The sequence below is a fragment of the Neospora caninum genome, chromosome XII, assembly GCF_000208865.1.
Source record: "Neospora caninum Liverpool complete genome, chromosome XII".
NCBI classification, from domain to species: domain Eukaryota; phylum Apicomplexa; class Conoidasida; order Eucoccidiorida; family Sarcocystidae; genus Neospora; species Neospora caninum.
Window position 1 is genome coordinate 4,921,022 of NC_018398.1, and position 13,756 is coordinate 4,934,777.

The following is a 13,756-nucleotide window of genomic DNA, read 5'->3' on the forward strand; positions in this document are numbered from 1 at the left end:
TTCACGATTCTGCCCGATTTTTGGCCTGGTAAGTTCCCACGTTCTGCCGTTCCCTTCTTCCCACTGCGACAGCCCCCACGTCCTCTGTTGTTGCCTTCCTCGTGTCCGTTCTCTTTCCCCCTCGCGCGCTTCACCAGTCAGCTACGGCTGTAAACGTCTCCAATGTCTCCTGTTTTCCACGCGCTTCTCTGTTGGTCGGTTTTCGCCCCGTGAGTCGCACACCACCGTACCGCTCCCCCTCTTGTGTCTGTCCGTCGCTGACACAAAAACGGCCGGCAGAGAAGGGTGCGAGAAAAAAAGAAATCGAACGCATCTCTCTGCATTCTCCGCCTGCACCGAACGGTCTCCACCGGGAAAAGGCTCGGCCGTGCAGAGAGGGCCGCGGGCGGAAACTCCGCCTTTGACTGAGCAGGCCTCGCCCAACGGCGCAGCGGGATGCCCCAAATCAGAGAGCGCCTTCCCCCACGCCGTTCTCGTCTTTCTGGAAACGGACGACGGACCACCCGCAGCTGACGCAGCGCAGTTCCCTTTTTAACCTTTCCACACGTCCCCATCGCTGGAACGCAAGCGCGGCGGCGTCGGACTCGGACGTCTGAAACGACACCCTACACCTACGAGAGCTGTCCTCACTGCCCGCACCCCTCGCGTTTCGCCTCTTCCTGTTCGCGTTTGCGTCTCTGCCGTTCTGAGCAGCTTCTGGCGACACTCCCGCGGCCAAAACCCGCTTGCTTGACGCCCCTCCCCTCGACGGTGTCTCTCTCTTGAGCTCCCTGCCCCGTCTCGGGAGGTCTGCGAGCCGAAGCCCGACGCTGCGGAGCTCGGAAAGCAGACGCGGAGAGGGGACCCTTTGGATGTGTGTGTGTGTGTGTGGGGCGGTCTCTGCCTCGTTTAACTTGAGACGTCTAGCTATTCGCTCGTCGTCCGCAGCCCGCGAGTCGCCTTCGCGGGCTCTCTGTCGACTACGTGGCGCGTGCACAACACAGGAGCTGCCGCGTGGACCGGGGACGGCGGCGGCGTGTACCAGCCTGAGTGTTGCATGTAGTTTCGTTGCCCGTGGCCAAGGAGAGAACGACTCTCTTCCCCTTGGAGGCGTCGTTGGAGAAGCTGCATATACAGAGCCCGCTGCTGCTCGTCTTCTCTTCGCCTGCGGTCCAGATACAGCCCTTCAGCCACGCGTCGTTCGTAGAACTGGACGAGGCGCTTGAGAGCCTCGGTTTCCGTGTCCGCCTCCGGCCACGAAAGATCTGCAGGCAGACAGGGAGGCGCTTCGCTTCCTGGGGGGGCGTGCGCGGACAGCGCGGGCGACATCGACGAGGGCGGGACGGAAAACAGGAACGGCAAGGAAGACACCGAGGCGAAAGAGGAGCGGGGCGAAGGGTACACGGAAGACGTCAAGCGCGTGTCCACCGAGGGCAGCCCGGCGGACGCGTCGTTCCGAGGGGCTTTCTCTCTCTCCTCGTATCCAGCTTGTCGCGGGAACAGGTACGGGGAAGACGAGAAGCAGAACGACGTCGAGATGGCGCTCGAAAATCCCCCGTCTTTATCCCGGGTGAAACCGATGTGGGGACTTGTTGTTCCGTCGAAGCCGCGCGCGGGATCCTGTGAGCCGTGGCCATCGGCGCCCCAGTCGGGCCGCGCGCGAGCGACGGTCATGTTGTACTCGACCTCTCCCGCTTCAGGTGGCGACCCCGCGGCGTCCAGATCCGCGTCTCTCACGTCCTTTTCTTGCGTCTCCCCGCGAGCTCGACCTGCCTGCACGCCTGAGCGGGACGCCGAAGCGTCCTGCCTTGCCTCATCCCTCGTCTGTCTCTGTCCCTCCGGGTTGCCCTCCAGCGAGCCTCGAAGAAACGCCATCTGAGCCCGGACGACGGCGTCCCACCGCAGCGCGCTCGACGCGCCGCGCCCGCTCTCCTCTTCTCTCTCCAGCTTGCGGGACTGCTTTTCGCTCTCTGCATTCAACAGAGACAAGACGTTCTTCAGATGGAAACGCTGCCATCTCCGATACTGCCGTTCCGCCTGCGCCTCCGCTGACTCCGATCCCGCCTGTCGCCTCTCGGAAGCGGATCCGAGGGCCTCCAACGCACTGGAAATGAACGGATGCGCCAGCGCTTCCTCCGCAGAGAAACGCTGAAGAGGATCCACTTGGAGAAGACCTCCCAAGAAGTCGATGAATCGCTGGCGAAGAAGCTGTTCACCTTCGCCCGTCTCCTGTTCCGCTAGCCTCCCCTCTGCTCGCTGCTGATCAGCTCGCGAGCCCTGTCCTGGGACTGTTCCCCGGTGCGCTCCACGCCGGTCTTCTTTCCCGTCCTTTCCGTTCGGCGTGCGCTCTGCTCCTGAGACTCTTGCGGCCTGAGAGTCTTGCGATTTCGCGTTTCGTGAGCTCTCGCCGTCCAAGAGCACACATTCGTGCTGCTTGCCACTCGGCCGCCTGAGCGTCTGATGAGGGGGAAGTGGAGGCAACTCGCCGTCGTACACCTTCCGCGTCTCAGTGCGAAGCCGCGGGGCGCGGGGCGGCAGCGAACAGGCGCGAGGGGGCAGCTTGCTGAGGAGGTTGGGCGAGACAGACGGCGCTCGCGACGAGCCCGACGCGTGGGAAGCTGGAGAATTGATCCGCCACTCTTCTCGCCCGTCGCTGTCGCCTCGGCAACTGCGCTCGCCCCGTCGCAACCGACGGGCCGTGGACACCGAGCCCAGAAGGCCCGCGCCTCTCTGCCACGCGGACGAGGAAGGCCGTGCGACACCCGAGCACGAAGCCGCGCGCCGCCTCTCGGCCAGGCCGCGCTTGGCTTTGAACCTCGGCAAGCGAGGCAAAGGCGACAACGACGACGACCGCGAGCACCACGCCGCCCGACTGCACGCAAGGGAGGGAGTGGTGAGAGCGCCGGAGCACGCGGACGAGGAAGAAGCTTCGGTGGAGCACGTCTGACACGAAATGCGTCGCGAGCGCCTCAGCCGGTACTCTGGCACCGCGAACGGCACAGACATAAAGTCGCCTGAGTGTGGCTTACCGTCGTTCTCGCCTTCTCCGGAATCTTCTTCCGTTTCTCCCTGACCGCTTTTGTGCGTCGCCTTCTCTGGCTCGTCTGCCAGCGCCTCGCGCCTCACAGCGCCTTGCCGGCCTTTCTTGTTCGACACGCCTTCCATTCTGCATGCGCCTCCGTGCACCAGCTGCACTGCAGCGATCGACTGCGAAGAATTCCCTGACACGGCAGCATGCGGCGGAGCGACGGCTCCAAGCAAAGAGTCGGAGCCGTGAGGCCGCTCAGCAGCGCTCAGAGCCAGTGCGGGTCTCGGACTCCTTCGTGAAGCGGCGTGGGGAATTTCCGTTTCGCCTGAAGCGGGCGCAAGCAGCGCACCCTTCTTCCCTGGGGTTTCGCGACTTTTGCTCGACGCCCGTTCAGGCGGCCGAAGACGCAGAAGGTCCGACAGACACCGGATGTCTGCGTATCTCTTCGGGACTGGCTCGGATGTCCCTGTGGCCTTTTCGTACTCCTCCACTGTCTTCAACCTCCACGAGGGACCGATGCTCGCTGGCGTGAGACCGCGCCTGTTTTGTAGATCCTCGTTCTTTGTCGGCGCTGCCTCGCTCTGGCCGTCCGAGCCCGCCCGCGAAGCTGCATGGGGCGCGGTGTCTCCATTGGCGCCGCGTCGAGCCTCTCCGCCGCCTGGCGCGTCTTTGACAAAGTACGCGTGACTCCTCGTCCCCGCCTCTAGCATCCACGCAGGTGGGAGCCCGAAGAGCGCGACGAGGCGCCTGAGCTGGTCGTAGTCGCTCGCGCCCGGCAGCAGAGGCTGCCCGAAGAAGAGCTCCGCGAGGATACACCCGACGGCCCAGAGGTCGACAGTCTCCCAGTACGGCACGCCGAGGAACGCCTCGGGCGCTCCGTAAAACCGCGACTGCGGATAGACGGAAACGAATGGCTTGGCGCTCTCGCGTTTCTTCACCAGAGACAAGATGTCCGCGATTTCCGGCTTTGACGGCGTTTTCGGCAGGACGCAGGAAGAAGAGAAATCAACAACTCGGATAAACAGACGAAGTTTCTGCGCAGAAGTCGATTGCCGCCGATCTCGGCCGCGAGTCGCGTCCCGCGGACCTGGCTGATGAAGCCCCCGTTCGCAAAGTCCCTTTCCCTTCGGGTTTACCGGCAGCCGCTGCTCGGCATCAGTCAGCTGCTCGCCTCGACTCTCGCCCTGGGCATGCGCTGCATGCGCACCTGCCCTCTGTGCATGGGCCGTCGCACCTGGCCCTAGACTCGGGGCCTGCTGCTGTCTCAGATCGCCGACCTCACGCCTTGGAGAAGCGCCGGAGCCTGGAGCAGGCAAAGATGAACAGCGACGCAAGGATGACAGATGCTGTCTGGGCGACGTCGATCGCCGCCGCCCTTCGTCGGCGCAACTGGGAGCTCGGTTGCCTGAAAGGAAAGAGGTCGTCCGCATAAGAAGCGCCCGACGGGAGTCCCCCCAGACCGTGCTCGGCAACTCAGTGGACAGCCTTCGAGTTGAATCCCCCCGACGAACCCGGAGCCGCGTCGCTTCAGACCGGCTTCCCGCTGATGCATGTGGACGGAGGCAGGACACTCCGCATCGATCCTTCTCGTGCCCCCCGTTCCCGCGCTGCGCTTTCGAACCTCCCACCGTCGCCTCTGCGACCTCGAGGCGTGGGTCCGCGGACTGCACGCCGCCGAGTTTCTTCCCGTTCTCGACACTCCGTTCGTCTCCCGCTCCGACCCCGCCTTCAGGGTGCCGACGCATAGCCGTTCCCGCGCCGACCGCATTGAGAGCCGACAGAGACATTCTGTCTGAGCTGCGGCAGTCCGCAGAGGGGACGCACGCCTCCGGTTTCCCCGCGGAGTTTCCACTGGGTTTCGAACGCGACTGCGGCGTTGCGTTGCCGGTCAATGGTCGAGTCGGAGACGGCTTTCGCGGCCGCTGCGTGGTCGGATTCGCCTCCGAGGAAGACTCTTTGTCCGTCACCGTCGCGGAATAAATGAGGACATTCTCCGGCTTCAGATCGCAGTGCGCGATGCGAACGCGCTGAAGCTCGGACACGCCCTGCACCAGCTGGACGGCGATTTGCTGCACGATGAAGAGAGGCAAACCGCGGAATCTGCCTTTCTTGAGAAGCTGGTACAAATCCGAATGGAGCAGTTCGAAGACGAGGCAAACGTGGCGCCGATAGACAAACTGGTGGAGGAGGCGGACGACGCGTCTTTCCGGGTCTCTCAGTGCCTCGCCACGCCCCTTCGACGCGCCGTTTCCGTCCGCGGCTCTGTCCTCTCTGCCGGGCGCCGCTTCTCCGGGTGCGACTGTCTCCTTTTCCTCTTTCGTCCCCCGTCCCTCTTCCTGGGCGGCCACGTCCGTGCCGTGCGGGCCCCCGCGGGCGAGCATGCGAAGCAGAAAAACCTCGTGGAGCGCATTCCGCATGTACGCTTCGTCGTTCTTCACAATTTTCACAGCGACAACTGCAACAGGTTTCCCCGTGAAACCGTCGAACTGGAGACACTCGTACACATGGCCGAAAGTACCCCTGCCGAGGAGTTCGAGGACTTGATAGTAGCACGTGTCCATCATCGAAACTTCCTCGACGTCGTCTCTGTTGAATCTGTCTTCCGCCTCCGCAGACGCGGATCCCCCGTCCTCGCCTCGGATGCTCTCGCCCAGGCCACGCGTCGACGCCACGGGCCAGCCGACAGGCGGCATCACCCACCCCCCGCACCGACGGCACCTCAGGCGCTTGCGCTCGGGCTCGGCGGGAGACGCCACACGGGGATTCCCGGCAGCCGGCTCTTGCGCGCCTCCTCGCGAGTGCTCCTGCTGCGAAAGCGTCTCCCTGACTCGCGTTCCTGTTCCTTCAGAGCCGAAATGGCATCGCTCCCGAGTTGTCCCTGTCTGGTTCGTCTCTGCCTCGCACGGTGACGCGCTAACCTCGTCTCCGACCGCGCTAAGCCGCCTCCGTCCTTCCCTCTCGCTCTTGTCCGCGGCTTCGCGCGTCCCGTTGACGTGGCCCGCTGCCTCGCTCTCGGATTTCGCCCCGGTTACCCGAAGCCCCGGCTTCCTGGCGCCTCCCGCGCACGCGCATCTGTACAGTGGAGGCGAATGAAGGAACAGGTGGTCTGGGAGAATGTGCTCGAACTGCTTCGCCATGTAGTCGTGGTCACGGTTGTCGCAGCCGCCGTTGTAGACACCCGCGGAGTCCGAAGTCAAAACGCGCCCGGGTTGGAGCACGAAACCGCCCTCTGGCGGCCGCGGAAACTGCACAGTCTTCGACTCCCAAAGCCTTCCCGAAAGACGCCCTGTAGGCGCGGTCAGCGTCCCAGCATTCGCCGCGCACGAGTCTGGAGTCTGCTCTGCGTGCCGCGAGAACATCCGCGACAAGAGCCCCGGTGCGAGCATCGGCGATCCAAACGGCGCGGCGTACGGAGCGCCTGCATGCGGCCGCTGGAAGAACGCCTGGAACTGGGGGTCGTCCTTTGGATGCCCGGAATACGCCCGCCGACAGACGAATCCCGCTTGGCGTCCCATCGCCTCGTTGCGTGCATGCGATGTGGGGCGCGGCTGCGCCGAAATCGCGTACATCTTGCGCGCAGCCGACAACTGCTTGGGGTGAAGATCGAACGGCGTGAAGGCCTTTGCCGACAGCTCCCCGCGGTCCGGCCACGCGTCGCGTCCGTCTGTCGCGTCGCCGAGCTTCTCCCCCACGTTTCCACGCTTCTCCATCTGCTCCTGGAGTCGGGCCTGGAGCTGGCGTAGCTGTTCGCCGTGGTGGAGACGGAGGGTCTCCGCACAGCGCGCCAGCATCGCGCTGTTTCCACTCCATCTCTGCGCTCCGACGGAGAAGGGAGCGTGGGGGACACTCACGCCGGCCAGTGCTCCGGGGACCACATCCCACCATTCCACAGGCCGCGCCGGCAGAGACGAGGGCGAGTGCGGGAGGACTCCGGCGCCATTCCCCGGGTGCACGGTGCGGTACAGAGCCGTGGAGCACGCGTGAAGCGAGGAAGACAAAAGCGAGGAGGGCGAGGGGGAGGGGAGCGCCGCAGAGAAGCGCAAGGACACAGGCAACGGCGAGGTCGGCGGCGAACAGGGTCCGGAACACAGAGGCGAGTAGGCCGGCGACGCAGGCGGCGCGCCCTCAAAAGCTGGGGGCGGACTGCTCGGATGCGGCAGCCGAGTCTGGAAGTTCTGGACGCACGCGTCCAGGACGGAGAGGTTGCGGCCTGGGGCCGGAGACGGCGACAAAAGACGCCCTGGCCCGCGAAACAGGAGCGGGTCGGCCGCGTGCAACGGGCCGTGTTCTTCCACAGTCGCTGAGGAGACAGGAGACAGCCCCGGCAGAAGCTGCATTTCGCGGGGCTGGCTAGAGAACGTCGCTCCACGGTCCCCAACCTGTACAAGCGGCGAAGCGCGGCCAAAAGGGTCGTAGAGCGACACACTGCGGTGGCGAACCGAATCCAGCAGACACGCCAGAGAGGCCGCCAGCGGCCCGGGGGACCCCGGCGGAAGGAGTCTCTGGTCTGTCGTGCGGTACGGCGAAGACGGAGGCGTTGGAGCCGTAACGCGGTAGCACCTCGGCGTGCCAGGAAGCGGCAAGAGTCCGGCCTCCTGCACTTCGTCCCTCCTTCCGTTCCCACCTGGAAAGTCCAACCTGCACGCTCCCGGCTGTTCACTGGGACACACGTCGTCGCGGCCGACGTCCACGGATCCGGCTGCGTCACGCGGGAGCCAGCGGTGCTGGACGGGCGACAGCTGACCGTCAGTCCCTGCGTCGCCGTCTCCACCCTTGACATCTCGGGCTGCGTTCTGTTCATCGTCTCCATGCGGCGCTCCGCCCTGAGGAAGACACCTGCGAATCATCCCACGGCCGCCCCGATGCCTCGGCGACCCTCTGCCGTTCCAACCCGACGAATCCCTATGGGAGTCGGTCGCGAGGCTCCTCACGAGAACGACATTCCCTGGACTCGAGGCGCGTGGAGACTGGCCATCGGTCGGCGCCACAGGGCGTGCCGCCGCCCACGACATCCGCGGCGACGCAGCGGCGCCGAGGCCAGGAGCGACCGAGCCGGTCACAGTCGCTGCCTCGGCACCATCGCCGCTAGGCTGAGTCCGCGCCTTCCCGCCTGATCCAACAGGGCTCTGACCATCCGCAGAGGCTCCTGTCCCCTCCTCACTTTGTGGCTGCAGGCCGTAGAGGCCTTCCGGAGCTCCCCACTGGGGGCTCGCACTGGGTTCCATGGCAGAAAGTTTAGAGAGGTTTTGCGCCGACGAAAAGGGAACGCGTCCCAGAGCGCGGGACCTCCCTACACCTCCGCGGCCTCTTCCCTGTCCGCGGTTCTCCTCCAGTTTCTCGGCTTTCATCACCGTGATGTCGAAGCTGACGCTCTTCTTCTTGAAATTCGCGTACAGGCGGCCAGACGGATTCAGGTTCTGTCCACTCGAACGCTCTTCCTCCTGTGGGGAGCAAAGGGAAGCGAGCGGCGACGCACCCTGCAACGGCTCACCCCCCCCGTCTCCTCTGTCTCCTGGCCCCCGAACAGGCAAACTGAAAGATCGGGCAACCTGCGCGAAAGGGGGACCACTCACGAGAGAGAGAGCTGACGCATTTTCCCCTCCCTCGGCCGCCGAGATTCTCTCTCTTGCCGAGTCGGAGGCCATCGTCGCCGCGGGAAAGGCGTGGCCGAGTCTGTGGCGCCTCCGCTCGCAGAGAGAGGCGGCTCTGAAGAGGCGAGAGGGTGCGGTTTGAGCGGCACGCGTTCGTCCGCTCCGTGTCCAAGGGAGGCAACTGGAGGCAGCGAAGTCACCGCGCCCGGAACGCGGAGAGAGAGACGGACGGGGACACGGAAAGGAAAAGAAGTGGAGAAAAATGGGGGGAAGCGGGGTGCGGCGAAAACGAGAGACAGCACCTCCGCGAGAAGTTCTACCTGACCCTGAACAAAGCCGGTCTCCCTAACGCTTGGAGAGACAATCGTTGGAAAGGACAAAAGCATTCAGCGTCGCCGAATCCTTCACGCGTTCTCCCGGCGCTTTTCTGCGAGTCTGCTCTCGTACCGGCCCGCGCGCCGCTCCTCCATTCGTCCCTTATCTGGATAAAAGTTGACTCGGGTTACCAGTCTGTTCGGCGACAGGTTCGCCACTCAAGGCGACAGCACACCCGCAAAAGATCTGCCGGACAGCAAGCTGGAGCCCAAAGTTGGAAGGGCGCGCGTCCGAGACAGGGCGTCGAAACCTTCCCCTCGAATTCCCAACAGGGAGGAGAAAAAGCGACGCTCGACGAACAACTGTACCAATACGTAAACACAGGGGAAATGCACGAAAAGAAATAAAGAGATGGTCTCGAGCCCGCGAGAGGTGACTGTAACCCCAGGCTTGGAGCAGAAAATGGGATCCCAGGAAGGCGAAGACCCTGGGCCACCCGAGGGCCAGAAAGCTGACCCGGCCTGGGGCGTCGTTGGGATTCGCAACCGAACACGCGATCGGTGGAAGTGTTTGAGAGAGTATCCTTGAACGCCGAATGGAAAGACAAAACGTCCCAGTTCCTTGTTCAGGTGAAAAAAACTCCTAGTCGGGTGGCGGCACACTTGCTATACGCGCGCTGTGTTGTGTGGCCTCTCCGACTGGAACAGGTTCGCGTGGAACAGAGGGACGAGAACAGCAGAGCCACGGTTTTCCCAGAGTAGCGGAGAGAAACGCTCGTGTCGGGTCGCTGTGTTCCGAGAAAAAAGGAGCAAAAACGGAAACCGAGCGGACGCCCGGGGGACAGGAAGAGATGGTGCAGTTGAAGGGCGTTTTTGTACGAACTCCGCAGTCAGGTTCTGCGGGGGGGTATAGCCAACGTCGGAGACCTCAGCACACAAATTCCACTTTGCCGACTTCACCTATCAGGCGAGAAAAATTCCTTACACTTGCAGGACGAGTAATGCGACAAAAGCAAGCACTGAGGCAAGGAAGCCCTCGGAGCACGAGAAAGCGTCAGGAGCAGCAGCGAGGGGGGAGAGCGCGCGAACCGCGAGGCATTTGGCCGGCCGTCAGGCAGCGTGAAAGGGAATTGCGAAACAATGGGGTTGTTTCGCCCCATTTTTACGACAGAAAAAGAGCCACTACAACGCACTTTGGATCGTAACCGACGCAAGGAAAGGGAACTCTCGCCGTGCAAGAAAACGGGGGCGAACGACAGTCCCCCCTCGCCCCTTCCGACGGCGCTTCGATTTTCGCAAATGAAGGAGAGACGCTCTTGCGAGTACACCAGAGCACCTGTCCACATCGGACGACGTGTGGACACAAACAGACACGAGAATGCAACAGCACCACGGAAAAAGGAGTGGGAGATCACAGTGCCGGTAGAGCGCATGAACAGCGGATGACGCTCGGGAGAAAAAATACGACAAACGGGCAGGAGAAATGCTCTGCTTTGCAGACTTCAAAAGCAGAACCGCACCTTCGGATCTGTGTGTCTTTGTGAGCTGCAAAAGACAGCCGTCACCAGGAAAACGATGAAAAACACCGCGGATATCTCAAACAATGCAGCAACTGCAAGCGCACAAACCCGATCGGAAAGATCCCGGACGCCTAAAATCGACGCAGCAAGCAACGGCGCAGGAAATTGACAGCTGGTCCCCCCGTTGTCTCCTGACGCATGTATGTGCCATTGCATATATATCTCTAAACGGACGCAGATACAAATTTACACAAATTTATTTTCCCGAACGCCCAGCAGTCCGATTGCATGGCGAGTGGACGCGTTTACGCGACGCCGGATCTGTCAAGAGACGACCCAGCGCCGCCTACTCTCCATGCTGGGGTTGCATTCGGCTTTTACGAACAGTCGGACGTGCCTGGGACCACAAGTGAGCGAACGGAGCGAACCGGACGCAGGCGGCACCTGGGGCCCCATAACCGGCACGCAGAAAAATTGGAAAAGATGCCAGCAAGAAGATCGTCGCAAAGCGTTTTCCCTGTAGAAAAACAGAGAGACAGAGGGAGCAGCCAGTTTTCGGCCCTTGCCCCGCGCAACGCACCACACTGCGTCGAGTTTGTAGAGCGATACGGTTGGACACGGCGGCGCTGTCCAGCGCGCCTCCTGTTTCCACAAGAGATTGATTGGAAGGAGAGCGCGGTCAAGTCCCAGACTTCCCTGTCTGTGCCGCGTCCGTCTTTGCCATTCACTTCTAAGGGCGGCGAGGCTGTCGTCAAACTGGCGGGCTGTCCAACAAGAAAACGCCTTCCTGAGCGCGTAAGGGAGGTGCCCGGCCAGTCTCCTCCGACGCGCACGGCTGGGGGAGTGGAGCCCAAATGTGTGAAGAGAGATTGAGAGATTCGGGGAAGCCCCGATACAATATATCCGCTTGCTCCGTTTGGCGGAACGGACCCCTTTCTTTCCAAAGCATTCATTCCCACCTACGGAGTCACTCTCTTCAGGGATATTGGACATATTCATGGCATCCGTACGTTCACTCACAGAGTTGAGCGCGGGGCGGCGCCTTGCGCTCACTGTGTCCAACACAGATCAGTTCCAGCGAGGCTGTGTATTGTTCGCTATTGCTGCTAGAAAGGTGGATGCCGCGGAGCAGAGACATAACCTTTCACGGCGCTCGTGTACCAGAGTGTTCATTTGGCCAACCCTCGACAGTCACGAACACACTGTTCAGCTGTCCCGGGGGGTGGTGTGTATCGCACAGGCGAGGGCTACTGACGGGATTCCCGCGAAAAAACACAAAAAATGTCTCTCCGTGGAAGGAAGAAGACCGCGTGTATGTCTTTATCGGGGAGACAAATATCTGCTCTCTCGGCCCTCATTTTTCCCATAGTACTACAGTGCACAGTGTAGAACGTAAAACGAACTTGCAAACAAGGCCCAGTTGCCGGAGTCACCTGCACCAACAAATGCCGACCACATTGAACAACCTCCGCACAGGACGAAAGGAACAAGCATTGGTCTGTTCTCCCATGACAACACTGGAGGAATACGTAGCAAAATGACGTGAAATGGTGAAACGAAAACTCCGAGACCGGGAATTGAACCCGGGTCTTCCGCGTGACAGGCGGAAATACTAGCCACTATACTATCTCGGACGGGAAATGCTTCGGAGGGCGTGCCGCCGTTGCCGCCATTTCTGTATGCTCTCCTCTCCCGGGAAATGGAGTAACACGTTGCGGCTTCGCGAGAGTGTGCTTTTCTGACACATGCGGGTGCATAAGTGAACCACAGCCATTTCAGATCTGTAGACCCAACACTCTGAACGTATTTGAACCCATAAGGGAGGCACGGACACCTAGTTAGCCGTATGGTCCTATTGCAAAGTGATTGGACTGCCGCTAGAAAGACTAACAGTTCAGCTTCGGCTCAGACCCCCCAAAAGCCTCATTGCAGCCTCTTTCACACGGTTGTCCTCAACCAGAATGAAAGTCACGCCGGGGAAGTGGTCGGACATTGTTATGACGCTGAGTAAGACAACGGCATCGTGTAACTCTTCAAAAGACTACACGTCTTGCAGCGGTGCCAGCAGAGGAAAGGCGTTCCATTGATACGCCCGAGAGCTCCAAAATCTCTGGGCAGACAGGTGAGGCAAGCTATTCCAAGTGATGCTCACACAGTTCTGCAGAATTGGGATTTCTGGCCTGAACACCCGGCGGCTCTACGTGACGGCGCCAGCACGCACCAGTTTTACCGGAGATTCGTTTCCACCAGAGTTCCCTGAAGTGTTGTTTCTGTGTGAGGTTAGAGTTTTTTGAGTGTTCAGTTTCCTTCCTAGTCTTGCAGTCGGTGTGCTCGTGTGGAGGTGACAGATGGACGCCGTCTGGATCGGTTATGATGGGTACAGGCCTGTCGACTCGTACAAGGAACCATGTAGGAAACAGCGCAGGTGGGTATGTGGTTTCCTTGCCTTGCACCAGTTCCCTACCCTGTCATGTTTGGAATCAGCGAACAACAAAACTAAAATCGTATTCCGTACTCCTTTTTCAGCCAAATGGTATTGTTCCGTTTCTCTCTTTCGAAAAATTCTACGGGGACAGCCAGGTCTCCACGGGTATGCCGAATCCGAGCTATTCCCCACATATTTTTCGGCCTGTATTTTGTACGGATACAGATGCAGGAAAAAAAAGTGTGTGCGACATACGTTTGGACGCAAGCGTAGTTACGGCTTTGCCGGTATCTCTTTACAAGCGATGGAAGAGCAGCAACACAATTAGACCGACACACATCCTATGGTTTATTAATGACTTCATTTGTTCGATTTCGCGAGACGGACGGTAAGCAATGACGTGTGCAAATACGTTGGGAACACAGGCACTGCGCGGCCTACGTGCCTTTCAGATTTTCAAAAGAATGGAAAAAGACAAGCAGCCACGCTTCTTCAAGTGGGTACTCCCCAACACTCGAGAAGAATCCACAGGCACTAGGTTGGGGCGCGTGCACCCGGAGAAAAAATCACTTGCTTCGGACGCCTTCTGCACACTTCCACAGAGCCCCGCAAAGATTTACCATATCAAAACGGAGAGGACAGAGAACTCATAAATGATCTTCGGAGCTCTTTTTCAATTGTACGCCCTCACTTTGTCATGGGGAACGAATCCCATCGACGTAATACGAAATGCATGTGTTGGATCGTTTTTTCCCTTCATCGCCGCGTTTCCCCTCGCAGATGAGGTAGCACACTTCGCACACCATCCCCAGAAGGGTACACAAACCCTGAAAAATTTCGGTGTCTTCTTCACCGGCTTTCTCTCTACACACTTTGTGGAAATGTACGCAAATGATAGC

At 60.8% G+C, this 13,756-nt stretch overlaps 1 protein-coding gene and 1 non-coding gene across 2 annotated transcripts; both read right to left on the reverse strand.

The window, feature by feature from the left end:
- Nucleotides 1-906: 906 nt before the first annotated feature.
- Nucleotides 907-8,652, reverse strand: NCLIV_066390 (putative CMGC kinase; the record flags this gene model as incomplete). The annotated part of the gene is made up of 1 exon (XM_003886190.1): nucleotides 907-8,652. One exon carries the CDS (start codon nucleotides 8,650-8,652, stop codon nucleotides 907-909), a length of 7,746 nt encoding a protein of 2,581 aa, XP_003886239.1.
- A 3,342-nt stretch (nucleotides 8,653-11,994) lies between these two features.
- NCLIV_t140012 lies at nucleotides 11,995-12,066 on the reverse strand. The gene has a single exon. It is a non-coding gene; the product is annotated as a tRNA-Asp (tRNA).
- Between the last annotated feature and the right edge of the window lie 1,690 nt (nucleotides 12,067-13,756).